We start from the raw sequence: 26,568 nt of genomic DNA on the forward strand, positions 1-26,568 counted from the left end.
GTGGGGTGTGGGACGGAGGTTGCAGAGACGGAGGTGGGGAGTGGGACGGAGGTTGCAGAGACGGAGGTGGGGTGTGGGACGGAGGTTGCAGAGACGGGGGTGGGGTGTGGGACGGAGGTTGCAGAGACGGGGGTGGGGAGTGGGACGGAGGTTGCAGAGACGGGGGTGGGGAGTGGGACGGAGGTTGCAGAGACGGGGGTGGGGAGTGGGACGGAGGTTGCAGAGACGGGGGTGGGGAGTGGGACGGAGGTTGCAGAGACGGGGGTGGGGAGTGGGACGGAGGTTGCAGAGACGGGGGTGGGGAGTGGGACGGAGGTTGCAGAGACGGGGGTGGGGAGTGGGACGGAGGTTGCAGAGACGGGGGTGGGGAGTGGGACGGAGGTTGCAGAGACGGGGGTGGGAGTGGGACGGGGGTGGGGAGTGGGACGGAGGTTGCAGAGACGGGGGTGGGGAGTGGGACGGAGGTTGCAGAGACGGGGGTGGGGAGTGGGACGGAGGTTGCAGAGACGGAGGTGGGGAGTGGGACGGAGGTTGCAGAGACGGGGTGGGGGGAACAGAGGTTGCAGAGACAGTGGGGGGTCGGGTGGGACAGAGGTGGCAGAAATGGGGGGGGGGGGGCAGGATGGAGGTTGCAGAGACGGGGGGGGGCGGGATGGAGGTTGCAGATACAGAGGGGAGCGGGACAGATTGCAGAGACAGTTGTGGCGGCGGGGGGGGAGGTGATGGCACAGAGGTTGCAGAGTTCCTGATAGCCTATTGGACCTCCAAGCTCCTCCTCACTATCTCCTGCCACCCCCTCTGCCTTCCATTTTGTTTTCTGTGTTGCCCGTGAGGGTTGTCGGTTTCTGGAGTGCTGCTACCTGCGGTTGGTTTGAGATGTGGTGTGGGTTGATTATATCCTGTAGTGATTTAATCGTTGTCTGCTCTCCCTAGGTTCAGCTGGCTACCCTGACTTCACCAACCCCGAGATGCGAGCATGGTGGGCTAGCATGTTTGCTTATGATCAGTACGAGGTTAGTTCAGACCCTGTGTAACCTTACCCGACTGACTTGAGCTTTGTTTAATCGTAGAATCCCTACAGTGAAGAAGGAGGCCATTTGGCCCATTGGGTCTGCACCACCCATAATCCCACCCAGGCCCTATCCCCATGGCCCCATGCATTTACCCTAGCTAGTCCCCCTAACACTGAGGGGTAATTTAGCACAGCCAATCCACCTAACCCATGCACCTTTCAGACTGTGGGAGGAGCACCTGGAGGAAAGGGGAGAGGGGGAAGAGCAGTCTATCCCAGCTGTTCAGCATCCCTTACCTCATGGCATAGAATCCCTACAAAGATAGAAGAGGCCATTTGGCCCATCAGGTTGATTCCCTTTCTGAGAACTAACCACTCAGAGGACTACCTCACTTCCTAATCTGTTAAAGTGTGTGTGCGCGAGAAATAGTCCGATCTGCTCTTCAGAAACTTTACGCGGTTAAATCAAAATAACTCTGACACTCTCTCTGTAAAAGCAGCAAGTAACAGTTTATTTATCGATCTCACAGTGAGCAGGTTAACGAGACTATTAACAACCCAGTCAAACACTATTCTAATGGAATGCTGCTGAGAGAATTACAATAAAACTTATAAACAAACAAATAGGATCTTTAGTCACTCTCAGAATTGTAACCAGGTTTGTTGTTTCCCAGAACCTTTGCCTGTTTTCTGTCTGGAATTTATATTGTCTTTTGGTATTTTTCTTATTCACATGAGGTTGTGAACTTAAAGCTATCAGCTGTGGCAGAGAGAGAGCAGCTGCTACTCCCTCTCCCCCGGAGCTGCAAACTCTCTTATACCCCTGATGACACACCAACACCCCCACAATAGGATTGGTTCTCGGGGTTACCCAAATTTAAATCTAATAGGCTGCTGTTATCCAAATGTCTAAACTGGCTAAAATTCAGGAAGAGCCTGTTGTCTTGGCAACACCACTGCCTGGCCCTGCGATACTAATGTTTCACTTTGGGCTCTCTGTGTACTTTGCAACATCAGTGAATCTCTCCAGCTTGCTGCTAACTCACCATTTTGTGTTCTCCATCACCCCCACCCCCATCTCTTGCCCCCAAGGGCTCCATGGACAACCTGTACACGTGGAACGATATGAACGAGCCCTCGGTGTTTAATGGGCCTGAGGTGACGATGCACAAAGATGCTGTCCATATGGGAGGCTTTGAACACCGTGACGTACACAACCTTTACGCATTGTATGTGGTGAGTGTCCGGGGGGAGAGAACCACCTAATGTATGAGGTACTGTTCCCAATACAGGGGAGCTGATTCACTGTTTATCGTGTGCAGTTTGTACACTGTTTTTTTCTGCAATATTTTATCCATCTAGAAACTGAGCTGGACCCAGCCACAGAAACACTGGGGCTACCACAGCAGGTCAGAGGCTGGAAACCCTGCGGAGAATAACTCATCTCCTGACTCACCCCCCCAAATCCTGTCCACCATCTACAAGGACACAAGTCAGGAGTGTGATGGAATATTCCCCACTTGCCTGGATGGGTGCGGCTCCAACAACACTCGAGAAGCTCGACACCATCCAGGACAAAGCAGACCCACTCGATCGACACACTAACCACAAACACTCACTCCCTCCGCCACCGACGCACAGTGACTGCAGTGGGTTCCACTCTGCAGGAGGGTGTATTAGCCTTGGAAACCATAGAGATTCTCCAGAACATCAGCATGGCTAAAACTGAGGATAGGCCCATAACCTAAGCTTTTAGATTGCCTTGAGTGTAGAAGATTGAAGGGTGGTCAGTTTGGGAGGTTTAACGTTATTAAAAGATTTGATAGTTTCTCTCCACCGACTCTATTTCCTCTGGGGAGTGAGTGGATGGGGGGGGTCAGAACGTTAAAATTGGACACTAAGAAGTCTCACAACATCGGCTTAAAGTCCAACAGGTTTATTTAGTAGCACAAGCTTTCAGAACGCTGACCCTTCACTCACCCGATGAAGGAGCAGCGCTCCGAAAGCTCGTGATTCCAAATAAACCTGTTGGACTTTAACCCGGTGTGGTGAGACTTCTTACTGTGCCCCACCCCAGTCTAGCGCCGGCACCTCCACATCAAAATTGGAGCCAGGCTGTTCGTGGGGGAATGTCGAGAAACACTTGCTCCCACTAAGGGGTGTGGGAATCAGGAACACTCTCCCCCACAGAAAGCTGTCGAGACTGCGGTGGGGGGAAGAGGGAGAGATTTAATTGGATAAGAAGATCCAGGTTTTAATGTTTTGATGGGATGTGGAATCGAGGGCAGTGTTTGTTGCCCATTTCTGTTTGCCCTTGAACTGAGTGTCTCACTCGGGCCTTTTCAGGGGACAGTTAAGAGTCAGCCACATTGCTGTGGCTCTGGAATCACATGTAGGCCAGACCGGGGTAAGGACAGCAGATTTCCTTCCCTACAGGGAACCGGATGGGTTTTTACAACGTTGCTAGTTTTGTGGTTCACCCGTTGTTGAGTTTAGCTTTATTCTCCCGATTTATAAATTGAGTTTGTCTATTTTGAAGCTTATTTATTAGTGTCACAAGTAAGGCTTACATTAACGCTGCAGTGAAGTTGCTGTGAAAATCCCCCAGTCGCCACACTCAATCATATCCGATCACTCATGGTCCTCTGAATGGTGGAGCAGGATTCAATGGGCCGAATGGCTGCTCCTGCCTTTTGTGGTCGACCAGCTGCTGTGGTGGGATTAAATTTAACTCTCGTCCTCAGAGCATTCATGGAGAGATGATGCCCCAGTGATATTATCGCTAGACTATTAATCCAGAAACGCAGCTAATGTTCTGGGGGACCCGGGTTCGAATCCCGCCCACGGCAGATGGTGGAATTTGAATCCAATAAAAAATATCTGGGATTTAGAATCTACTGATGACCCATTGTGGGAAAAACCCATCCGGTTCCCTTTAGGGAAGGAAATCTGCCGTCCTTACCCCGGTCTGGCCTGCACGTTTCTCCAGAGCCACAGCAACGTGGGTGACTCTCAACTGCCCCTCCAAGGGGCAACTAGAGATGGGCAATAAATGCTGGCCTAGCCAGTGACACCCAGGTCCCAGGGATGGATAAAAATAAATTTATGCCATCCACTGTGTCTGCTACAGAACGCAAGGCAGATCAGCCATGATCGCTGCGTGTTCAAGAGGCAGCTGGATATAGCACTTGGGGCGAATGGGATCAAAGGTAATGGGGAGAAAGCAGGATAAGGCTATTGAGTTGGATGATCGTAATGAACGGCGCAGCAGGCTCGAAGGGCCAAATGGCCTCCTCCTGCTCCTGTCTTCTATTTTCTGTGAGGTATTTGAGTGGTGGAATAGGCTGGAAGGGCCTCCTGTTCCTCTGTTCGTTTTCCTGCTGGCCCTTTGTGAGGGAATGACAGTTTCCCCCTCTCTGTTTCACAGCAAATGGCAACCTCGAATGGCCTGATCCAGCGTTCTGGGGGCGTGGAACGGCCCTTTGTCCTGACGAGAGGATTTTTCGCCGGCACCCAGCGTTACGGTGAGAGGCAGTGCTTTTCTTTTGCTCTCAAGGCGTGTCCTTCAGCCCAGCGTGAGGCTGGAACAAACTCCTGCTGTCGCTCTCTAACCTGGGATGCCCACCCTTAACTGGAGCAAACTCCTACAGACCTAACCCGGGGGACACACCCATCACTGGAACAAACTCCTACAGCCCCTAATCGGGGGACACACCCATCACTGGAACAAACTCCTACAGATCTAACCCGGGGGACACACCCATCACTGGAACAAACTCCTACAGATCTAACCCGGGGGACACACCCATCACTGGAACAAACTCCTACAGCCCCTAATCGGGGGACACACCCATCACTGGAACAAACTCCTACAGCCCCTAACCCGGGGGACACACCCATCACTGGAACAAACTCCTACAGCCCCTAATCGGGGGACACACCCATCACTGGAACAAACTCCTACAGCCCCTAACCCGGGGGACACACCCATCACTGGAACAAACTCCTACAGCCCCTAATCGGGGGACACACCCATCACTGGAACAAACTCCTACAGCCCCTAACCCGGGGGACACACCCATCACTGGAACAAACTCCTACAGATCTAACCCGGGGGACACACCCATCACTGGAACAAACTCCTACAGCCCCTAACCCGGGGGACACACCCATCACTGGAACAAACTCCTACAGCCCCTAATCGGGGGACACACCCATCACTGGAACAAACTCCTACAGCCCCTAATCGGGGGACACACCCATCACTGGAACAAACTCCTACAGATCTAACCCGGGGGACACACCCATCACTGGAACAAACTCCTACAGATCTAACCCGGGGGACACACCCATCACTGGAACAAACTCCTACAGATCTAACCCGGGGGACACACCCATCACTGGAACAAACTCCTACAGACCTAACCCGGGGGACACACCCATCACTGGAACAAACTCCTACAGCCCCTAATCGGGGGACACACCCATCACTGGAACAAACTCCTACAGATCTAACCCGGGGGACACACCCATCACTGGAACAAACTCCTACAGATCTAACCCGGGGGACACACCCATCACTGGAACAAACTCCTACAGATCTAACCCGGGGGACACACCCATCACTGGAACAAACTCCTACAGCCCCTAACCCGGGGGACACACCCATCACTGGAACAAACTCCTACAGCCCCTAACCCGGGGGACACACCCATCACTGGAACAAACTCCTACAGCCCCTAACCCAGGGGACACACCCATCACTGGAACAAACTCCTACAGATCTAACCCAGGGGACACACCCATCACTGGAACAAACTCCTACAGATCTAACCCGGGGGACACACCCATCGCTGGAACAAACTCCTACAGCCCCTAACCCGGGGGACACACCCATCACTGGAACAAACTCCTACAGCCCCTAACCCAGGGGACACACCCATCACTGGAACAAACTCCTACAGCCCCTAACCCGGGGGACACACCCATCACTGGAACAAACTCCTACAGATCTAACCCAGGGGACACACCCATCACTGGAACAAACTCCTACAGATCTAACCCAGGGGACACACCCATCACTGGAACAAACTCCTACAGCCCCTAATCGGGGGACACACCCATCACTGGAACAAACTCCTACACCCCCTCGGGGTGGGACTCCTGCGGGACAGACACCAGCAGACGGGCTGCACATTGTGTAATCTCTCCCTGTTGTTGAGGACGGCTGGAGTGACACAGGAGGGGTAATGTTCCAGTCGGGTCACTGCAGGGTAGTGTTGAGGAATATTGTGGGTGACGGGGATTATGTTGTGTGTGTGTGTGTGTGTGTGTGTGTGTGTGTGTGTGTTTGAGAGAGAGAGAGACACTGTTTAACCTCCAGTACTGAAATATCCAGGACTCCTCCCAACAACAACACAAACCCTCAGCTCTCCAGCGGGAGTGAACTGGGCTGACAGTCCGGCACGCTGCTGAAATTTGGATCACTCAGCTGCTATGAGGACCCCCTGATTCCTGTTCCACGTTACTGTGCGCCCCCTGCTCCGCGTGGTGTGTGTGTGTATATAGAGTGAGTGCTGACGTTGACTTCCTGGTTGTGACTTGTCCCTCCTGTCTGTCCAGGGGCAGTGTGGACCGGTGATAATTCTGCTGAATGGGACCACCTGAAGATCTCAATCCCCATGTGTCTGTCTCTGGGACTTGCTGGGATCTCTTTCTGCGGAGGTGAGCGTGTCTTCTGTCTCTGCGGGGTGGGTGTGGGGTGTACCAGGCGCCTGACATTGCACTCCGAAGCCAGACTAACACTCTGGCTGGGTATTCGCCGCTGTACTGTGCTGGGTTCTGTCCCTGAGCTCTGAGCTGTGACCAGGCTGGTTCCACTCAAACGGCACATTCCCTTCCCTGAGCTTGTGACGGTTAAAAAGGTGTGGGGGAAGCTGAGCAAACAGGGAGGCAGCGAGGGAAAGGAGGAGATGGTGCTGGAGGGGTGATGGAGAGGGGGAGGAGGCGTGTGTGGGACAGGAAGACCAGCAGATGGACCAAATGGCCTGGTTCTGAGATTTGATTTGTTACTGTCACGTGTATTGGGGCACAGTGAAAAGTATTATTCCTTGTGTGCTGTACGGACAAAGCATACCCTTCATAGAGAAGGAAAGGAGAGAGTGCAGAATGTAGTATTACAGTTATAGCGAGGGTGTAGAGAAAGATCAACTGAGTTGTGAGAGATTTTGAGAGTTAGAATGGAGTTTTAGAATCACAGAATGAGAGGAAAAGATAGAATTGCCTGGGCACTGCTCACTAAAACTCACCTGTGTGAATTCGATATGAGGGTGGGGGGGCTGTGGGGACCCCCCTTCCCGTGAGGGTGGGGAGGCTGTGGGGACCCCCCTTCCCGTGAAGGTGGGGAGGCTGTGGGGACCCCCCTTCCCGTGAAGGTGGGGAGGCTGTGGGGACCCCCCCCTTCCCGTGAAGGTGGGGAGGCTGTGGGGACCCCCACCTTCCTGTGAGGGCGGGGAGGCTGTGGGGACCCCCCCCCCCCCCCAATCCCGTGAGGGCGGGGGACCAGGGGTGGGATGGGGTGATGAAGGATGGGGGAGAGGTGTGATTGTCTGGGGGAGGGAGTGGGAGACAACGGGGACCCCTTACTCTGAGAAGGTGGGACAGGGAGTGCGATAAGGTGGGGTAGGGTGTACGGGAGGGGGTGGGGAAGGATTACCCCCTCCCCCCAGGAGAACTACAGCTGCGTGCGGCTCTCACTCTGCCCCCTCTCTCTCTGTCCGCAGCGGATGTGGGTGGTTTCTTCAAGCACCCTAGTGCCGAGCTGCTGGTCCGCTGGTACCAGGCTGGAGCCTATCAGCCTTTCTTCCGAGCCCACGCTCACCTGGACACCCCCCGGCGGGAGCCCTGGCTCTTCGGGGATGAGAATAAGCTGCTGATCCGGACGGTTATTCGGGAACGCTACGCCCTGCTGCCGTTCTGGTACACGCTGTTTTACCACGCTTACCGGAGCGGGGTGCCCGTCATGAGGTAAGGCCACCTCCCTCAGCTCCCAGCCTCTGTTCGCGGGGGGGGAGGGGAGACACTCACTCACACACACACACACACACACACACACACACACACACACAGAGGGAGTGCGGTGGGTGTGTGAGGGGGGCTACATTGGGAGGGGTGTGTGTGAGGGGGGGGTGCGGGATGGGGGTGTGTGTGTGTGAGGGGGGGTGCGGGATGGGGGTGTGTGTGTGGGGGGGGGGCACGAGGACGGCGCGGGTATCAGTGTTAGACTGCACACTGAGTAGTTTGTTGTCCTCCTCAGGCCGATGTGGGTCCAGTTTCCCGGTGATGTGAATACCTACAGCCTCGATGATCAATACATGCTCGGTAAGCAGCGCCTCCAAACTCGGCAAGCTTCCCGCTGCCCCCAGCTCGTCAAATTCCCCTTCGTTTCCCTCCCCACCCCCCCCACCCCCATCTACAGTCAGGAACAGGAGGCCGATCAGCCCCTTGAACTTGTTGGACAACAGCAAGAGGCCATTCAGCCCCTTGCGATTGTTCCTTCGTGCAATTCAGTGAGGACTGATCCGTGTGTTAATTCCCATCTGCAGACACTTTGTTCTCTAATCCCTCCACGTGCCTTGCCCTCAGAGGGCACTGCCATGGACCAGTTCGGTCCACAGTCCCTCTGTGGGCCTGACGGATCAGGAACCTCTCCCAGTCTCACCGCCTGCCGTCAGGCAGACTGGGAGGGTGCACAGAAAGATCCAGCCAGTTTGGGAATGACGTAGACACACACACACACACCTTCCCTGGTCATCCAGCCCTGAAGTGGGATTCAAACCCAGAGCCTGCGTCCTCCGCCCCAGCGACGGGGGCACTGTTTTCCCCCTCTCCACCCAACAAAAACCCCTGACCCCCATGCCCCCCCCCAAAAAAAAAACCCGTGACCCCCAAAACATTCTACCCATCACAGCCTCAATATTTCCAATGGACCCTCTCCCTTGGGGGAGTGAGAGATTGTTACCTTGTTTTTTTTCTCCTAGGTGACGCGCTGCTGGTTCGGCCCATTCTGGAGCCAGATGCAAGAGGAGTTCAGGTTTATCTGCCAGGGAAAGGGCAGGTAAGGTAGTTGTTTGTTTTATCTGCTGTTACACCGTGGTGTGGAGCCTCGCTAACTCTGTCCCGTCACAATCTCTCTCTCTCTCTCTCAGTTCTGGTATGACGTACACAGCCACCAGAGACACACTGGCTCCCAGAATCTGTACGTGGCCGTCACCATTAGCTCGGTGAGTAAACACTCTGTCCTTTCACACCTCACACTCATACAGCTCAAGTTAACATCTCACCCAGGGTACAGAGCCATTCCTGGGATCCTGCCCCCTTCACTGGGATCCAGTGTGGGGGGGGCGATTCCCTGGGCTCCCAGTGGCTGGGGATCCAATGCAGGGTGATCCCCAGGACCCAGAGGCTGGGGATCCAGGATGGCGATATTCCCGGGATCCAGTGTGGGTGAGGGGAGGGATTCCCAGAATCCAATTGCTGGGGATCCTGTGCAGGGCAGTCGATGAGGATCCAGTTGCAGTGGATCCAGTGTACAGATGATCCCTGGGACCTGGTCACTGGGGATCCATGTTGCAAGGTGGGGGATGGGGGATCCCCGGGACCCAGTCGCTGGGGATCCAGTGTGGGGGGGGGTTCCCAGGATCCAGTGCAGGGAGATCCCCGGGACCCAGCCGCTGGGGATCCAGTGTGGGGGGGGTTCCCAGGATCCAGTGCAGGGAGATCCCCGGGACCCAGCCGCTGGGGATCCAGTGTGGTGGTGGGGGTGATTCCCAGGATCCGGTGCGGGGGGCGGGGGAGATCCCGGGATCCTGTGTGTGGAGGGGGAATTTGAATTTAGGTTTTTGAAGAAAATCTAGAATTAAGAATCTAATGACCATGAAACCATTGTTGGAAAAACCCATCCGGTTCCCTTTGGGGAAGGAAATCTGCCGTCCTTACCCCGGTCTGGCCTACATGTGACTCCAGAGACACAGCAATGTGGTTGACTCTCAACTGCCCCTCCAAGGGGCAACTAGGGATGGGCAATAAATGCTGACCCAGCCAGAGACACCCATGTCCCAGGGAAGGATAAAAATAAGATTGCTGTCTCTCTCTCTCTGCTGAAACGGTCTCCTGTTTCCTCGCCTCTTGTTCAGATTCCAGTTTTTCAGCGTGGGGGAACCATCATCGCTCGGAAAGAACGTGTACGGAGATCATCGTCTTGTATGCTGAATGACCCTTTCACCCTCTACATAGCACTGAATGCACAGGTACTGTCAACGCATGCTCCCAGGGGGGTGAGGGGAGGGGTGGGAGGGCACTCCTGGGGGGTGGTGGGTGCTCCCGGGGGTTGGGGGGGTGTGACGTGCTCCCGGAGCTCCAGTCACATTTTTATTTGGTTTTGCCATTGCCGCCCGTTTCCGAGCCTGCAGCGGTTCCCCGGGCTGGGTGAAGACACGACCAGCGGCCCTGTCCCCGTTCCTGCAGCAGTGGCCCAGGGATCCGCCGCCACCCCCTCCTCGGGGGGGGGCAGACGGGGCGTCAGTTTAATCGCTCGTTGGCAAAACATTTCCTCCTACAGCAACGGGACACTGCCCCCATCGAGGCTGGGTCTCCGGCAGGGCGGTAGTGAGTGAGGATAGACTCTGGTTCTGTGCGGTGGTGCGGGTGGGGGAGTGTGTGTGTGCACGCACGTGATGGGGGGGTCTCTGGGTGTGCGCAGTGGGGGGGGGGGTCGCTGGATCAGTGTGTGTGTGGGAGGGGAGGGGGTGTCTCTGGGAGTGTGTGGTGAGGGAGGGGGGTGTCTGTGTCAGTGTGTGCAGTACGGCGGGGGATCTTCTTCGAGGGAGCTGCATTTTGAGTAGATTCTTTATCCGCTGTTACTGCTCCCCTTCTCCGTTCCACACACTGAACTGTCATCTCCTGTTCCAGAATGCTGCTGAAGGCGATCTCTTTATCGATGACGGCCACACCTTCAACTTCGAGAAGGAAAAGCAATATATTCATCGCAAATTCACTTTTGCCAATAATTCCTTGACTTCCAGGTAATGGACGTGCTGGGACAGGTAGTGACTCCGGCCCCTGTGTATTTCTGTCTGTGTGGCAGAGAGGATGGATGGATGGATGGCCGGTGTGAGTGAGACAGCTCTCTCTCCAGCCGAGTTCTTGTAATGGAAGGCTGGCTTAGGGGGGAGGAGAGAGAGAGGGGGTCTGTGTAGAGATGGAGGAGGAGAGAGAGGGTCTGCGGAGATGGAGAAAGAGAGGGGGGGTGGTCTGTGTATGGAGGAGAGTGTGAGTGAGAGGGGTCTGTTTGGGGATGGTGGAGAGGGGTTTGTAGAAATGGAGGAGGGGGGGTCGGTGTAGAGATGAAGGAGAGAGAGAGACAGGGACTGTGTGGAGATGGAGGAGGGAGAGAGAGGGGGGTCTGTTGTAGAGATAGAGGGGGGAGGGAGCCTGTGTAGAAATGGAGGAGAAAGAGAGGTGGGTCTGGGTAGAGATCACACCCCCCACTGATTAACTCACTGATAGCAAGGGCACACAGACTAGTTACAGCCTCAGACTGTGTGGCTCTCTGTACTAACCCCTACGTTTAAACTGGTTTCAGAAACTCTGATGCCAGCGGCCACTACAACACGGTTGCGTGGATCGAGAGAGTCGTGATTCTGGGAGCAAAGAGACCAAAGTCTGTTCTGATCAAACTCTCCGGTAAGAAACGCAGCTTGTTCATTCCCATCTCAGCTTTGAGTATTGTGTGTGTGTGTGTGTGGGTTTGGATGTGATATTTCTGACCCTCTCTTGTGCAGACGGAACAGAATCAAACTTGGACTTTGAACATAACGGAGAAACCTCAGTCCTGACCATCCGGAAACCAGCGGTGAATGTAGCTGCTGACTGGACCCTGTACCTCCGATAGTCGTGTCTACGGGACATGTTTTCTCCTCTCTTATGATCTCTCTTGCAATCTCCTCCTCGCGTGTTCTCTCTTTCCCCCAACCCCGTCTCTCTCTTCCCCCACCTCTGCTGTCTGTCTCTCCTCACCCCTTCTGCTGTCTCCTCCCTTGTCTCTCTCTCTCCTCCTCCTCTTGTGTCTCTCTCTCTCCTCCTCCTCTTGTGTCTCTCTCTCTCCTCCTCCTCTTGTGTCTCTCTCTCCTCCTCCTCTTGTCTCTCTCTCTCCTCCTCCTCTTGTCTCTCTCTCTCCTCCTCCTCTTGTCTCTCTCTCTCCTCCTCCTCTTGTCTCTCTCTTCCCTGTGCCCCCTTGTCTCTGTCTCTCTCTCTCCTTGTCTCTCTCTCTCTCCTTGTCTCTCTCTCTCTCCTTGTCTCTCTTCTTTCTCTCTTCCCTCACCCTTGTGGGTGCTTATCTCTCTCACACCCGCTCTCTCGTTCTCCTCTTTCGGAGTAAGAAGCTATTCTAACCCACATCTGGGTAAAGGATCCTTGATTTTATTGCTGCAGCTTTGAATGATGTGTGTGTTTGGGAGCAGATTTGGGGTTGTTACCACATTCCCCTCGATTCCTCCTCAAATATACTGTTCCCTATAAAGGCACGCTAACTCGAAGCTGCCTTGCAGCGACTGTGACCCTGCTGATCCCAGCTTCGAGGCAGGTTGGTGTTCTCTGGTTCACAGTGGCCTGTGTTTGCCTGGTGACATTTTTACCAGGGACTTCCAGCCACTGTTTTGTCCTCCATTCCAGCGCATTGCTCCTTTCTTGGTGCGTTATCTTATGTCTGATTCTCTGTGTCCACCCTCCCCGTGTTTTCCTAACTGCTAGGAAGTGAACTGGATTTTTAAAATTTGGGAATGGGGCTGATTCCATTCTGTTTGCTTCCTCTTGGGAAGGGTACACTTTTTCTTTGCAGCAAGGGTTAATTATGTCAGGGGCTGGGGCTTTGCTATGACAGGCATGTGGGATCGTGTGGGTGGGCTTTCATACTACAGGTGTGTGGCACCTTGTGGGTGGGCTTTAGTACCACAGGCGTGTGAGACTGTGGGTGCTTCTGTTTCCCCATTCACCCTGACCGCACATTAGCATTTCTCCCCCCCCCCCCCCACCACCCCCCACCTCCCCTGCCCCGAGAGAGCGGCTGAGATTTCCCACCCTAAGCTGCTGCGCTTTGAGAGTGGGAAGTGTTCAGCAACTTGGTGTTGGGGTTTTAACTGAAGACCAAACCAGGCCCCAGAATGACCAAGCCATTCCTCCCTTTACCCCACACACCCCCCCCCACCTCAGTCTTTCTGAGGCATGACCATCCCTCCCTCCCCATGGGTGGTTCTGGAAATTTAGCAACATTTGCTCCAGTAACAAAGACAGATCATGATGGTAATTTGTTGATGAGACTGTGTGTGGGATGGGTAGTTAGAACTCTCTCTGACTTATCCCCATCACCCCAGTTTTTATCAATACCATATTACACATACTCACACACACGTGGTTAGAATGTCGGTTTAACTGTATCGATTTTGAGGTGAAATTGTAAAACCGTTTGTTTTTTTTTGATTTTTTTTTGTTGTTGCGTTGTCAGTTCCAAGTCTTGTATATTTGCTCCGTCCTCCCTGCCTCACTCAGTGCCGCTGCTAACCAGTCCTGGCCTTCTGCAGGGATAGACATGTACAGCTCAGTCTGGGGAAACCTGTGCAGGTTCAAGAGGCTCACTCCCTCACCTCCCTGCCAGGAACCCTTCCAATGCTGCCTGTTGATCATGATGCTGGCATTGGACTGGGGTGGGCACAGTGAGTAGTCTCACAGCACCAGGTTAACGTCCAACAGGTTTATGTGGAATGACGAGCTTTTGGAGCACTGCTCCTTCCTCCTCTACTCACCTGATGAAGGAGCAGCGCTCCGAAAGCTCGTCATTCCACGTTAACCTGGCGCTGTGAGGCTTTCTCCTCCTGTGCCTGTTACTCAGTGAAGGGAGGAACGGTTTATCAAATGTCAGGAGTTGCTGGTAACCAATGATCGATCTCCGCTGTTTTGGATGTTTTTGATAAATGGATACAATTAAAAAAAAAACTTGAACTGTGATTGTGAGGTTACTTTATTCAGTGAAAGGGGGGATACTGACAGAACATAATGCTTCAGTGTTCAACACCTGATACAGGTCAGGAAGCTCCATCAATCCAGAGAAATCAAACATCCTGTATAATAAAACACACAACCCATCAGTCCCTGAACATGCCCTGTAACCTACAATGCAGAAAGAAGAGGCCTATCGTGTCTGCACTGACCACAATCCCACCCAGGCCCTATCCCCAGACACTAATTTCTTAGCATAGCCAATCAATCTAACCCGCACATCTTTGGACTGTGTGTGGAGTTTGCACATTCTCCCTTGTGTCTGCATCCTCCCAGACAGTGACCCAAGCTGGGAATCGAACCCAGGACCCGTAAAGCAGCAGTGCTAACCAGTGTGCTGCCCAACTTTCTTCCCCCTCCCAGCCACACAGTTTGGAACAATAATGGCTGATCTCTTTGGACTGAGGGGAAGTCACTAACATGTTAGGCTGTGTGTGCGTCGCTCAGACTGATCTACCTTACCCCTCTCGCTGTAACATTCTTCACTCTAAACTCTGATCCACTCCTCACTAACAAACACCGTTTTCTGGTCACAGTCATAGTTGAGATATATCTGTTACATGCCACAAACTCACTGGTCGGTTTTAACTGTAGAACTTTCTCAAAGTATTTCGGAAGCAAAACGCCCTCCTCGTTCCCAGGAGTTAAGATCACCTGATTTGTGGACAAATAGAACGGAATTCCATCTGAAAAAGAGGAGAATGTCCGGAAGCATTGCAATGGTGAAGGGACCTTGGAAAGAGAGTCTGCAAGGAGTCTGTGAGCTTGACTTACCGTTCAGAGCCCTCTTTAGCTTTATGAAGATGGCCAGATCACAGTTACCTCGCATTCCTGTGGGGTGCAGAGAGGAGATGTTACAATCTGTTAGCAACACACTGAGCTGACAATCCTGCTCTATCAGTCAGTGACACAGCCACTGGACTGTATGGTAACCACGTCCTGTTTACTGTCAGAGCACCAGGCATTGGCCCAGGTCAGACATTAAACGTCCCACACCCTGATTCTAATCAATTGGGTACATCAAAATAGCCACAACGCCATATAGAGGAGGAAATCCTGGAGTGCATACGGCCAATACGTGGAGGAACCAACCAGAGAGCATGTCACGTTAGACTGAGTAATGAGAAGGGAATCATTGCCAAGCTAGCTGTGCGAGACCCTTAGGGATGAGGGGTTAGAACATAGAAAAACTACTGCACAAACAGGCCCTTCAGCCCACAAGTTGCACCGAACATATCTTTACCTAGGCTTACCTATACCCTCAATCCTACTAAGTTCCATGTACTCATCCAGAAGTCTCTTAAAAGACCCTATCGAATCCGCCTCCACCAGCAGCTGATTCCACACACCCACCACCCTCAGTGAAAAACTTACCCCTGACATCTCCTCTGTACCTACTTCCCAGCACCCTAAACCTGTGTCCTCTTGTGGCAGCCATTTCAGCCCTGGGAAAAAGCCTCTGAGAATCCACTCGATCAATACTTCTCATCATCTTATACACCTCTCATCCTTCGTCTCTCCAGGGAGAAAAGACCGAGCTCCCTCAACCTATCTTCATAAGGCATACCACCCAATCCAGGCAACATCCTTGTAAATCTCCTCTGCACCCTTTCTATGGCTTCCACATCCCTCCTGTAATGAGGTGACCAGAACTGAGCACAGTATTCCAAGTGGGGCCTGACCAGGGTCTGAGACAGCTGCAAGATGGAGAGTGGAGTAGGTGATTCAGAGACTAGATTGCTGGATCTTAATAAAGGAAACTGTGAGGATATGAGGCGTGAGTTAGCCTTGATAGATTGGGGAGAGTTACTTAAAGGGATGACAGTGGGTAGGCAATGGTAAATAGTCAAGGAACGCATGGGGGAACTGCAGCAACTGTTCATTCCTGTCTGGCACAAAAGCAAAATGGGTAAGAGGGCCAATCCATGGCTTACAAAGGAAATTAGAGTATCCAATCTAAGGTAGAAACACTCAGATCAGCCAAGGAAAATAACTGGACTGAGGATTGGGAGCAGTTTAGAATTCAGCAATCCAAGGGATTGATAAAGAAGGAGAAAATACAACACAGAAGTAAGCTTGCAGGGAACATAAAGACTGACACTAAGAGTTTCTGTAGATACGCGAAGAGAAAGAGGTTGGTGTAGACAAATGTAGGTCCCCTACAGACAGAAATGGGGGAAATGTACTAAGGGTATAAAGAAACGGCTGAATAACCAAATACATATTTTGATTCTATCTTCACAAAAAACACAAATCAGATGCCAGAAATGTTGCAGAATGCAAGATTTAGTGAGAGGGAAGAGAGAGATCAGAGAAATGGTGTTAGAGAAACTGATGGGATTGAAGTTGGATAAATCTACATCCCAGAGTACTTAAGGAAGTGGCTCTAGAAATTGTGGATACATTAGCGGTCATCTTCCAGGATTCTACAGACACTGGAACAGTTCCTGCAGATTGGAGGGTAGCAAATGTCACTACAGTGTTCAAAAAGGGAGGTAGAGAGAAAACAGAAATATAGACTAGTAAACTTCCCCTCAGGGACAGAGGAGGGGAATTGTGCTTAGAGTCCGAGGGAATGGGGGAGATCCTGAATGAATACTTTGCATCAGTATTCACGAAGGAGAGGGGCTTGATGTCTGGTACAGTCTTTGAGGGAGCTTTAGACCAATTGAAGGAACTATCCATTACGAGGGAAGAAGTGTTAGGGCTTTTAGGTAGCATTAAAACTGATAAATCTCCAGGGCCCGATGGCATTTATCCTAGGCTGCTTAGGGAGGCGAGAGATGAAATTGCTGGGCCTCTGACGCAAATCTTTGTCTCTTCTTTGGACACAGGTGAGGTCCCAGAGGACTGGAGGGTAGCAAACGTGGTACCGTTGTTTAAAAAGGGTAGGAGGGATAAACCTGATAACTATAGGCTGGTGAGTTTGACGTCAGTGGTAGGCAAGTTGATGGAGAGGATTCTTAGGGATAGGATGTATGAGCACTTAGAGCGATGCGATCTGATTAAGGATACGCAGCATGGCTTTGTCAAGGGGAAGTCTTGCCTTACGAATCTGGTAGAATTTTTTGAGGAGGTGACAAAAACGGTCGACGAAGGACGAGCCGTTGATGTCGTCTATATGGATTTCAGTAAGGCGTTTGACAAAGTCCCTCATGGTAGCTTGGTTGAAAAGATTAAGGCTCATGGGATACAAGGCCAGGTATCTAGATGGGTTGAGAACTGGCTTGCTAAGAGGAGACAGAGAGAAGTAGTGGAGGGGTCCTTTTCTAGCTGGAGGTCCGTCACTAGTGGTGTGCCGCAGGGCTCAGTACTGGGACCTCTTCTCTTTGTAGTATATATAAATGACTTGGAAGAGGGGGTAAGCAGTGTGATCACCAACTTTGCAGATGACACTAAGGTGGCTGGATTGGCGGGCAGTGAGGAAATGGGGGAAATGTACTAAGGGTATAAAGAAACGGCCGAATAACCAAATACATATTTTGATTCTATCTTCACAAAAAACACAAATCAGATGCCAGAAATGTTGCAGAATGCAAGATTTAGTGAGAGGGAAGAGAGAGATCAGAGAAAGTGAGGAGCAGTGTCTGGCAATACAACGGGATATTGATAGGCTGGTATATTGGGCAGATACACGGCAAATGGAGTTTAATCCGGATAAATGTGAGGTGATGCATTTTGGCTGGAATAATGTAGGGGGGAGTTATATGATAAAGGGTAAGCCTATAAACAGTATAGAAACACAGCAGGACCTGGGGGTGCAAGTGCACAAGTCTTTGAAGGTGGCAGTACAAGTGGAGAAGGTTGTGAAGAAAGCTTTATGGTATGGTAGCCTTTATAGGAAGGGGTATAGAGTATAAGAGCTGGAGTCTAATGTTGCAGTTGTATAGAACATTGGTTAGGCCGCATTTGGAGTACTGCGTCCAGTTCTGGTCGCCTTACTACCAGAAGGACGTGGAGACTCTGGAGAGAGTGCAGAGGAGGTTTACCAGGATGTTGCCTGGTATGGAAGGACTGGGTTATGAGGAAAGATTGAACAAATTGGGGATGTTTTCCCTTGAAAGACGGCGACTGAGGGGGGATCTAATAGAGGTGTATAAGATTATGAAGGGTACAGATAGGGTAAACAGAGGTAAGCTATTTCCTATGTTAGAGACACACAGTACAAGGGGCCACGGGCTTAGGGTGAGGGGGGAGAGGTATAACACGGATATTAGGGGGAGGTTTTTCACACAGAGGGTAGTGGGGGTATGGAATGCTCTGCCAAGCAAGGTGGTGGAGGCAGGCACGCTGGAGTTGTTTAAGAGTTACTTAGACAGGCACATGAGTGGGTTGGAGATGAAAGGATACAGGAGATGGTTTTAAATAAGGTTCATTAGCATTGGGACGTCCCTGGTAATGTAAAAGGATGTGGAATGTTACCAGTGTTTTTCTCTTTTAATTCAGGTTTTAAGTCGGTCCGCCTTGTTGTCCAACGAGGGGCATACACACGATGGGTCGTACTAGGGCTGCTCTTGAATGTTCGAGAATAACCTAGTACTTCATGTCGTTTGTGTACGCTTAAACTGGACCAGATGCTGGGCACCACGACAGCTCAGTGACTATCACTGTTTGCTGTGCAGACACATGGATTTGGGCCGGTGTCTGTGGGAGTTTGCGCATTCTCCCCGTGCTTGCGTGGGTTTTCTCCGGGTGCTCCAGTTTCCTCCCACACCCCAAAGATGTGCTATTAGGCTGATTGGAGGTAATAAATTGTCCCTAAATTAGTTTTCCCTCAATGTGGATGGCCATAAAAACAATAGATAAGGGTCATGGGTGGAGGGGGGACTGGTAATGTTAAAATGGCAGCGTGGGCTCATTGGGCTGAAGGGCCTGTTTCCCATGCTGTTTTTGTTCTTTGTTCTAAACTTAACATCAGTAGTGGGAAAATTCTCAAATCCATGGTCAAGGACTTTATAGCAGAGCATTTAGAAAGCAGGGGCAGGATCAGACAGAGTCAGCATGAATATATGAAGGGGAAATCATGCTTGACAAATCTGTTGGAATTCTTTGAAGATGTAACTAGTAGAGTTGACAAGGGGGGGGGGGGGGGGCGAGTCGATGTGATATATTTAGACCTTCAGAAAGCATGTGACAAAGTCTCGCACAAGAGATTATCACATGGGATTGGAGAAGTGTATTGAGATGGATAGAAAACTGGTTGGTAGAGAGAAAGCAAAGAGTAGGAATTAATGAGTGCTTTTCAAATTGGCAGGCAGTAATTAGTGTGGTGCCACTGGGATCGATGCTGGGACCCAGCTATTCACAATGTATATTTAATGATTTGGATAAGGGAACAAAATGTACCATTTCAAAGTTTGCAGATGATACCAAGTTGGGCGGAGGGTGAACTGTGACGAAGATGCAGAGATCCTTCAGAACGATCTGGACAGGTTGGGTGAGTGGGCAAATCAATGGCAGATGCAGTACAATTTGGATAAATGTGAGGTTATTCACTTTGGAAGCAAAAACAAGGGGGCAAATTACTACCTGAATGGCTGTAAATTGCGAGATGGGAGTGTGCAGAGGGATCTGGGTGTCCTTGTGGACCAGTCACCTGCAGGCAGGTACAGCAGGCAGTAAAAAAGGTAAATGGTATATTAGCCTTCACAGAGACAGGTTTTGAGTACAGGAGCAGGGATGTATTGTTGCAATTATACAGGGGCCTTGGTGAGGCCACACTGAGTATTGTGCGCAGTTTTGGTCTCCTTTTCTGAGGAAGGATGTTCTTGCTCTCGAGGGAGTGCAGTGAAGGTTTACCAGGCTGATTCAGGACTGATGTACGAGGAGAGATTGACTAGGTTGGGATTACTTTCACTGGAGTTCAGACGAACGAGGGAGGGAATCTCATAGAGATTTATAAAATTGTAACAGGACTAGACAGGGTAGATGCAGGGAGGATGTTCCTGATGGTGGGGGGAGTCCAGAACCAGGGGGTCACAGTCTGAGGATTGGGGGTAGACCATTTAGGACAGAGATGAGGAGACATTTCTTCACCCGGTGAGCCTGTGGAATTCATTCCCACAGGAAGTAGTTGATGCCAAAACATTGAATGTATTCAAGAGGCAGCTGGATATAGCACTTGGGGCGAACGGGATCAAAGGTTATGGGGAGAAAGTGGGATGAGGCTATTGAGTTGGATGATCAGCCATGATGGTGGTGAATGGCGGAGCAGGTTCGAAGGGCTGAATGGCCTCCCCCTGCTACGTTTCTAATATAACTCACTACTCCCCCTCCAGGACACCAGGCACAGGTGCAGTTCAGACACTAACGGTAACACACTAACTTACCGCTCACGACTCCCCCGTCCTCAGGCAGTCCAGCTGCCAGGTGGATGTGTGCGCGTGACATGCGTCTCAGCCCATCGCTCTTTATCGAGGGCCAGTGCCTCAGGTAGGTGCCATGGACAGCCTGATCCGGAACATTGCCAGCCTCCACAGAAATCGGAAACAGCTCCAGCTCCTCCACCTTCCAACAAGAGCGGGGGTTAGCAAAACGAGATTGTCCACAACAAACACTCCCAGGACAGGTACAGCACGGGGTTAGATACAGAGTAAAGCTCCCTCTACACTTTCCCCATCAAACACTCCCAGGACAGGTACAGCACGGGGTTAGATACAGAGTAAAGCTCCCTCTACACTGTCCCCCATCAAACACTCCCAGGACAGGTACAGCACGGGGTTAGATACAGAGTAAAGCTCCCTCTACACTGTCCCCCCATCAAACACTCCCAGGTCTGGAATCTCTCCATTCCATGTCGTTCGGAGGTACACACCGGATCCCAGCCACTACCCCAGGCTGCGAGTCGCCGATGTGAATATTTCTCTGGCGATTCCCCCCACCTCCCTCCCCACCCACCCCACATGCAGAGCGAACATGGCAGGTACCGGAACGGTGTGGCCCTGGTTTGCACGGATCTGCAGCTTGCCGGTCTCAGGGTGTGAACGGAGTGTGAAACGCTGTTTGTTGTTGGTGTCCACCACTCTTCTCACATCCTGCTCCGAGTAACGTTTAAACTGAGTGTGTCCCAGAATTTCAGCCACATCCAGGAAACCGTCTGTACGGGAAATAAGATCAGCTCAACAACCATCCCACACCTCTCCCAAATCCCAAACGCTCCTATCCCAGTGTTCCCAAATCCAGAATCTTCACATCCCAGTGTTCCCAAATCCTGAATCTTCATATCCCATTGTTCCCAAATCCAGAACCTCCATATCCTAGTCTTCCCAAATCCTGATTCTTCATATCCCCGTGTTCCCAAATCCCTATCCCAAAGTTTCCATATCCTCATATCCCAATGATCCCAAATCCATAGGCCAATCTTCCTTAATCTTCATATCCCAATGTTCAGAAATCTCCATCCCAACTTTCCCAAAATCCAATGTTCCCAAATCCCAACAGTCCCAACCTTCACCCCAACGTACCCAAACTTCTCTATTCCAACATTCCCAATGCTTCTATCCATTCCCATCCCGCTGAATGGAATCTCCTTACCTTTCCCCATCACAAATCCCAGTTCAGCCGCTCCATGTCGGAGAATGTAGGACAGGGCTTTGGACAAGCGGACGTCGGGATCCTGTGAAAGGTAATGGAATGTTACCCAGAGACAGGGAGTCTCCCAGAGCGTTCCCAATGCACCCAGCACTGTCCCAGATAACTCACCTGCCGTGCTCTGCCCTGCCTCCGGCCTCCAGCCCCTCGGCCAGACTGGGATCCTCTCCCACCTCGATCCATCGGAAACCTTCCTGAATGGGATCACTGCAAAGATACGGAAGAAGGTAACTCCCTGGTAACTGAGACCCAAAGGGGAAACACACACACACACAAATACAGGGGGAGTGGGGAGGAGGGAGGGGGAAGGGGAAGGGGAAGGGGAAGGGAAAGGGGAAGGGAAGGGAGGGGGAAGGGGAAGGGGAAGGGGAAGGGAAGGGAAAGGGGAAGGGGAAGGGGAAGGGAAGGGAAAGGGGAAGGGGAAGGGGAAGGGAAGGGAGGGGGAAGGGGAAGGGGAAGGGGAAGGGAGGGGGAAGGGGAAGGGGAAGGGAGGGGGAAGGGAAAGGGGAAGGGAAGGGAGGGGGAAGGGGAAGGGGAAGGGAAGGGAGGGGGAGGAGAGGAGAGGAGGGGAGGGGGAGGAGAGGAGAGGAGGGGAGGGGGAGGAGAGGAGAGGAGGGGAGGGGGAGGAGAGGAGAGGAGGGGAGGGGGAGGAGAGGAGAGGAGGGGAGGGGGAGGAGAGGAGAGGAGGGGAGGGGGAGGGGGAGGAGAGGAGAGGAGGGGAGGGGGAGGAGAGGGAGGGGGAGAGGAGGGAGGGGGAGAGGGGGGAGGGGTTGGGGAGAGGGGAAGGGTGGGAGGAGGGAGGGGGACGGGGGGAAGGGGGAACCCCCACACACCCCACAGCAGTCAACAGGCGCCCCAAGGCCCCGGGCTCCTGAGGCCCAATCACCCACCTGGCCCCACCCCTCGCCCCTTACCGGAAGTGTAATGCGGTTTCTCACCATCGGGTGTCGCTATATGCTGCCCTACAGCGCCGCTCGGTGTCTGAGCGCCGGTACTGCAGCCTCCCGCACTCAGACGGAAGGAGGCCCTTCAGCCCACCCGCTCTACCGTCCCCCAGCATAGTCACAGTGTTACTGAACACAATCAGAACACAGGAATGTTGCCTCTTTAGGACTTGAACAGCAGGTTAGTTGTAAAGAGGCAACATTCTGATCAGTAATCTGTAAACTGTGCTGTTATCTGCTCTGTGGCCAGAACTCTCCATTCACCTGACGAAGGGGCAAAGCCCGAAAGCTTGTGAGTTTACTATCAAATAAATCAGTTGGACTTTAACCTGGTGTTGTCAGACTTCTTCCTGGGACAGAACAGAGCTCTGTCACCGCCTGCGATGTTCCTGCAGAATCCGATCAAGCAGCCACAGAGCCGAGAGTTGTGGATAAATTCTGCTGGTCTGGCAGCACCCATGGTGAGAGAGGCAGAGTGAGCGTTCCCAGCCTGACCTGACTGTTTCTCAGAGCTGGAGATGGGTCGAGATGTGATCGGACAGAGGGTGCAGACACTCCGATGTCCGGAATCTGCAGTATTTAGCAGTGGGAGCTTTGTCTGAATATTAACACAACCGCAGCCCCCCCCAACCCTGGGAGAAAGCAGTGACCACACTCAGCAAGGCTACAGATTCACTAACAATGACATGCAAACTCCACACAGAGTGACCCAAGCCAGGAATCGAACCCAGGTCCCTGACACTGTGAGGCAGCAGTGCTAACCCACTATGTCACCGTGCCGCCCTGGGTCCCTGGCACTGTGAGGCAGCAGTGCTAACCCACTGTGTCACCGTACTGCCCTGGGTCCCTGGCACGGTGAGGCAGCAGTGCTAACCCGCTGTGTCACCGTGCTGCCCTGGGTCCCTGGCACTGTGAGGCAGCAGTGCTAACCCACTGTGTCACCGTGCTGCCCTGGGTCCCTGGCACTGAGGCAGCAGTGCTAACCCACTATGTCACCGTACTGCCCTGGGTCCCTGGCACTGAGGCAGCAGTGCTAACCCACTGTGTCACCGTGCCGCCCTGGGTCCCTGGCACTGTGAGGCAGCAGTGCTAACCCACTGTGCCAGCCCCATAAAAGCTCCTTAAACCTCCCCCCTCCAACCTACCTGTCTCCACCACTACCCCGGCAGCACGTTCCAGACACCCACCGCTCTCTGTGTAAAAAAACTTGCCCCTCACATTGCTGAGAACAAGCACCAATATTTAATTGTCCGACAGTAATCAATGTGGCGAATCTATCATTACACAATCCAAGTGGTTTATATGAGGCTACGTAACAAACAGAAAACTGTATTTACATCAGAAATAGGGGCTCAAAATCACACCTCCAAACCCCCACCAGTTACTCTCTGTCTTCACACACCGAGGAGGAGAGAGACTCCCCATCTCTCCCAGGCAATCTATCCCAATCCTCATCACCCGTCAGAGCAGATTCACACCTCAGGGCTCCCCAAAGCCCAGGGAGCCACAGATACTGGGGTAAGGGGTCCCGGTTAAAGGGGCAGATACTGGGGTAAGGGGTCCCGGTTAAAGGGGCAGATACTGGGGTAAGGGGTCCCGGTTAAAGGGGCAGATACTGGGGTAAGGGGTCCCGGTTAAAGGGGCAGATACTGGGGTAAGGGGTCCCGGTTAAAGGGGCAGATACTGGGGTAAGGGGTCCCGGTTAAAGGGGCAGATACTGGGGTAAGGGGTCCCGGTTAAAGGGGCAGATACTGGGGTAAGGGGTCCCGGTTAAAGGGGCAGATACTGGGGTAAGGGGTCCCGGTTAAAGGGGCAGATACTGGGGTAAGGGGTCCCGGTTAAAGGGGCAGATACTGGGGTAAGGGGTCCCGGTTAAAGGGGCAGATACTGGGGTAAGGGGTCCCGGTTAAAGGGGCAGATACTGGGGTAAGGGGTCCCGGTTAAAGGGGCAGATACTGGGGTAAGGGGTCCCGGTTAAAGGGGCAGATACTGGGGTAAGGGGTCCCGGTTAAAGGGGCAGATACTGGGGTAAGGGGTCCCGGTTAAAGGGGCAGATACTGGGGTAAGGGGTCCCGGTTAAAGGGGCAGATACTGGGGTAAGGGGTCCCGGTTAAAGGGGCAGATACTGGGGTAAGGGGTCCCGGTTAAAGGGGCAGATACTGGGGTAAGGGGTCCCGGTTAAAGGGGCAGATACTGGGGTAAGGGGTCCCGGTTAAAGGGGCAGATACTGGGGTAAGGGGTCCCGGTTAAAGGGGCAGATACTGGGGTAAGGGGTCCCGGTTAAAGGGGCAGATACTGGGGTAAGGGGTCCCGGTTAAAGGGGCAGATACTGGGGTAAGGGGTCCCGGTTAAAGGGGCAGATACTGGGGTAAGGGGTCCCGGTTAAAGGGGCAGATACTGGGGTAAGGGGTCCCGGTTAAAGGGGCAGATACTGGGGTAAGGGGTCCCGGTTAAAGGGGCAGATACTGGGGTAAGGGGTCCCGGTTAAAGGGGCAGATACTGGGGTAAGGGGTCCCGGTTAAAGGGGCAGATACTGGGGTAAGGGGTCCCGGTTAAAGGGGCAGATACTGGGGTAAGGGGTCCCGGTTAAAGGGGCAGATACTGGGGTAACGGGTCCCGGTTAAAGGGGCAGATACTGGGGTAAGGGGTCCCGGTTAAAGGGGCAGATACTGGGGTAAGGGGTCCCGGTTAAAGGGGCAGATACTGGGGTAAGGGGTCCCGGTTAAAGGGGCAGATACTGGGGTAACGGGTCCCGGTTAAAGGGGCAGATACTGGGGTAAGGGGTCCCGGTTAAAGGGGCAGATACTGGGGTAACGGGTCCCGGTTAAAGGGGCAGATACTGGGGTAACGGGTCCCGGTTAAAGGGGCAGATACTGGGGTAACGGGTCCCGGTTAAAGGGGCAGATACAGGGAGTAATCTGCCCTCAGCCATTTCCTGGCAGGTTTGTTGATTCGCCCGATCATCGGCAGCCTTTGCCCGTACTTGGACGCCAGGCTGGGTCCCTGGTAAACCGGGAAACTGGTCTGGAAGATGCGACCTTTGCTCCTTCTGCCCATCTGCCTGCCGGTTATGAGGAAGGCGGCAGGGCCGGCTCGGGCTAAGAGCCGCGAGCGCTGGAAGACATCGCGGACCCCCAGGGCGCTGAGCTGCTGGAGCGCGCCCCGCTCGTGGGACTGCTGGCTGGCCGATCGGGGTTTGGGCGCCAGGCTGGCCCGCTGCAGGCTGGGCTGAGACGGCTGTTCCGCCATGGGACTGCCCTCCCCCAGCGGGCTGACCGCCAAGCTCATGGTCAGCTGGGGCATCTTGCGGCCCTGGTCAGTCCCGTTCCCGCCCCCCCGCTGGCCCTTGGCGTCAGCCAGCGGCTGGGCTGACTGGCAGGAAAACTCCTTGCCCGCGGGGTGCACAGCAGGGCTCAGGATCCCGCAGCCCGTCCCAAACCGAATGGCCAGGCTGTCTCCGAAGAAGGAATAAAGTTCGCGGTACATCTGTGCCGGTGAGGTGGTAGGGAAGGGCTGGTCCAGTCCCGGGATGCCTCCGGTCTGCAGCAGGTGGCTGGTGATACCAAAACCAAACTCGGTGTGAGGTTCCCGCATCGGACTCCCTCCCGGAGAAGCCGGGAGACTCAAACTCTCCGAAACCAAACCCAGCGATAACTTGGTTTTCAGCAACTTCTCCACGGCCACCTGCGGGACAGAGAGAGAGAGAGAGACGTGAGACACAGAGAGAGAGAGAGAGAGACGTGAGACACAGAGAGAGAGAGAGAGAGAGAGAGACGTGAGACACAGAGAGAGAGAGACGTGAGACACAGAGAGAGAGAGAGAGAGAGACGTGAGACACAGAGAGAGAGAGAGAGAGACGTGAGACACAGAGAGAGAGAGAGACGTGAGACACAGAGAGAGAGAGAGAGAGAG

At 53.1% G+C, this 26,568-nt stretch overlaps 3 protein-coding genes across 3 annotated transcripts in view; 1 reads left to right on the top strand and 2 right to left on the bottom strand.

The window, feature by feature from the left end:
- The window catches only part of LOC145339507 (neutral alpha-glucosidase AB-like), a 44,944-nt gene extending 32,821 nt beyond the window's left edge, over positions 1-12,123 (top strand). The window contains 12 exon segments of the mRNA XM_080183985.1: positions 934-1,013; positions 2,105-2,248; positions 4,440-4,536; positions 6,635-6,736; positions 7,795-8,038; positions 8,328-8,392; positions 9,052-9,128; positions 9,220-9,294; positions 10,207-10,320; positions 10,982-11,094; positions 11,655-11,755; positions 11,854-12,123. Of these exon segments, the coding sequence (XP_080040111.1) occupies positions 934-1,013; positions 2,105-2,248; positions 4,440-4,536; positions 6,635-6,736; positions 7,795-8,038; positions 8,328-8,392; positions 9,052-9,128; positions 9,220-9,294; positions 10,207-10,320; positions 10,982-11,094; positions 11,655-11,755; positions 11,854-11,963 (1,322 nt within the window). The 3' untranslated portion in view covers positions 11,964-12,123.
- Positions 12,124-14,066: 1,943 nt separating this feature from the next.
- On the bottom strand, positions 14,067-22,004 carry trpt1 (tRNA phosphotransferase 1). Its single transcript, XM_080183986.1, has 7 exons — positions 21,824-22,004; positions 21,656-21,737; positions 21,049-21,218; positions 20,452-20,629; positions 14,897-14,953; positions 14,698-14,808; positions 14,067-14,184 (listed from the first exon to the last, which is right to left on the bottom strand). The coding sequence occupies exons 1-7, from the start codon at positions 21,893-21,895 to the stop codon at positions 14,162-14,164; spliced, it is 693 nt and encodes a 230-aa protein (XP_080040112.1). The 5' UTR covers positions 21,896-22,004; the 3' UTR covers positions 14,067-14,161.
- Positions 22,005-25,449: 3,445 nt separating this feature from the next.
- LOC145339506 (TAF6-like RNA polymerase II p300/CBP-associated factor-associated factor 65 kDa subunit 6L) lies at positions 25,450-26,340 on the bottom strand (the record flags this gene model as incomplete). The annotated part of the gene is made up of 1 exon (XM_080183984.1): positions 25,450-26,340. A coding segment is annotated over one exon (792 nt), but the record flags the coding sequence as incomplete, so codon positions are not given.
- Positions 26,341-26,568: the final 228 nt, after the last annotated feature.

This window comes from Carcharhinus amblyrhynchos, unplaced genomic scaffold, assembly GCF_965287045.1.
Source record: "Carcharhinus amblyrhynchos unplaced genomic scaffold, sCarAmb.v2.hapA scaffold_509, whole genome shotgun sequence".
Classification (NCBI taxonomy): domain Eukaryota; kingdom Metazoa; phylum Chordata; class Chondrichthyes; order Carcharhiniformes; family Carcharhinidae; genus Carcharhinus; species Carcharhinus amblyrhynchos.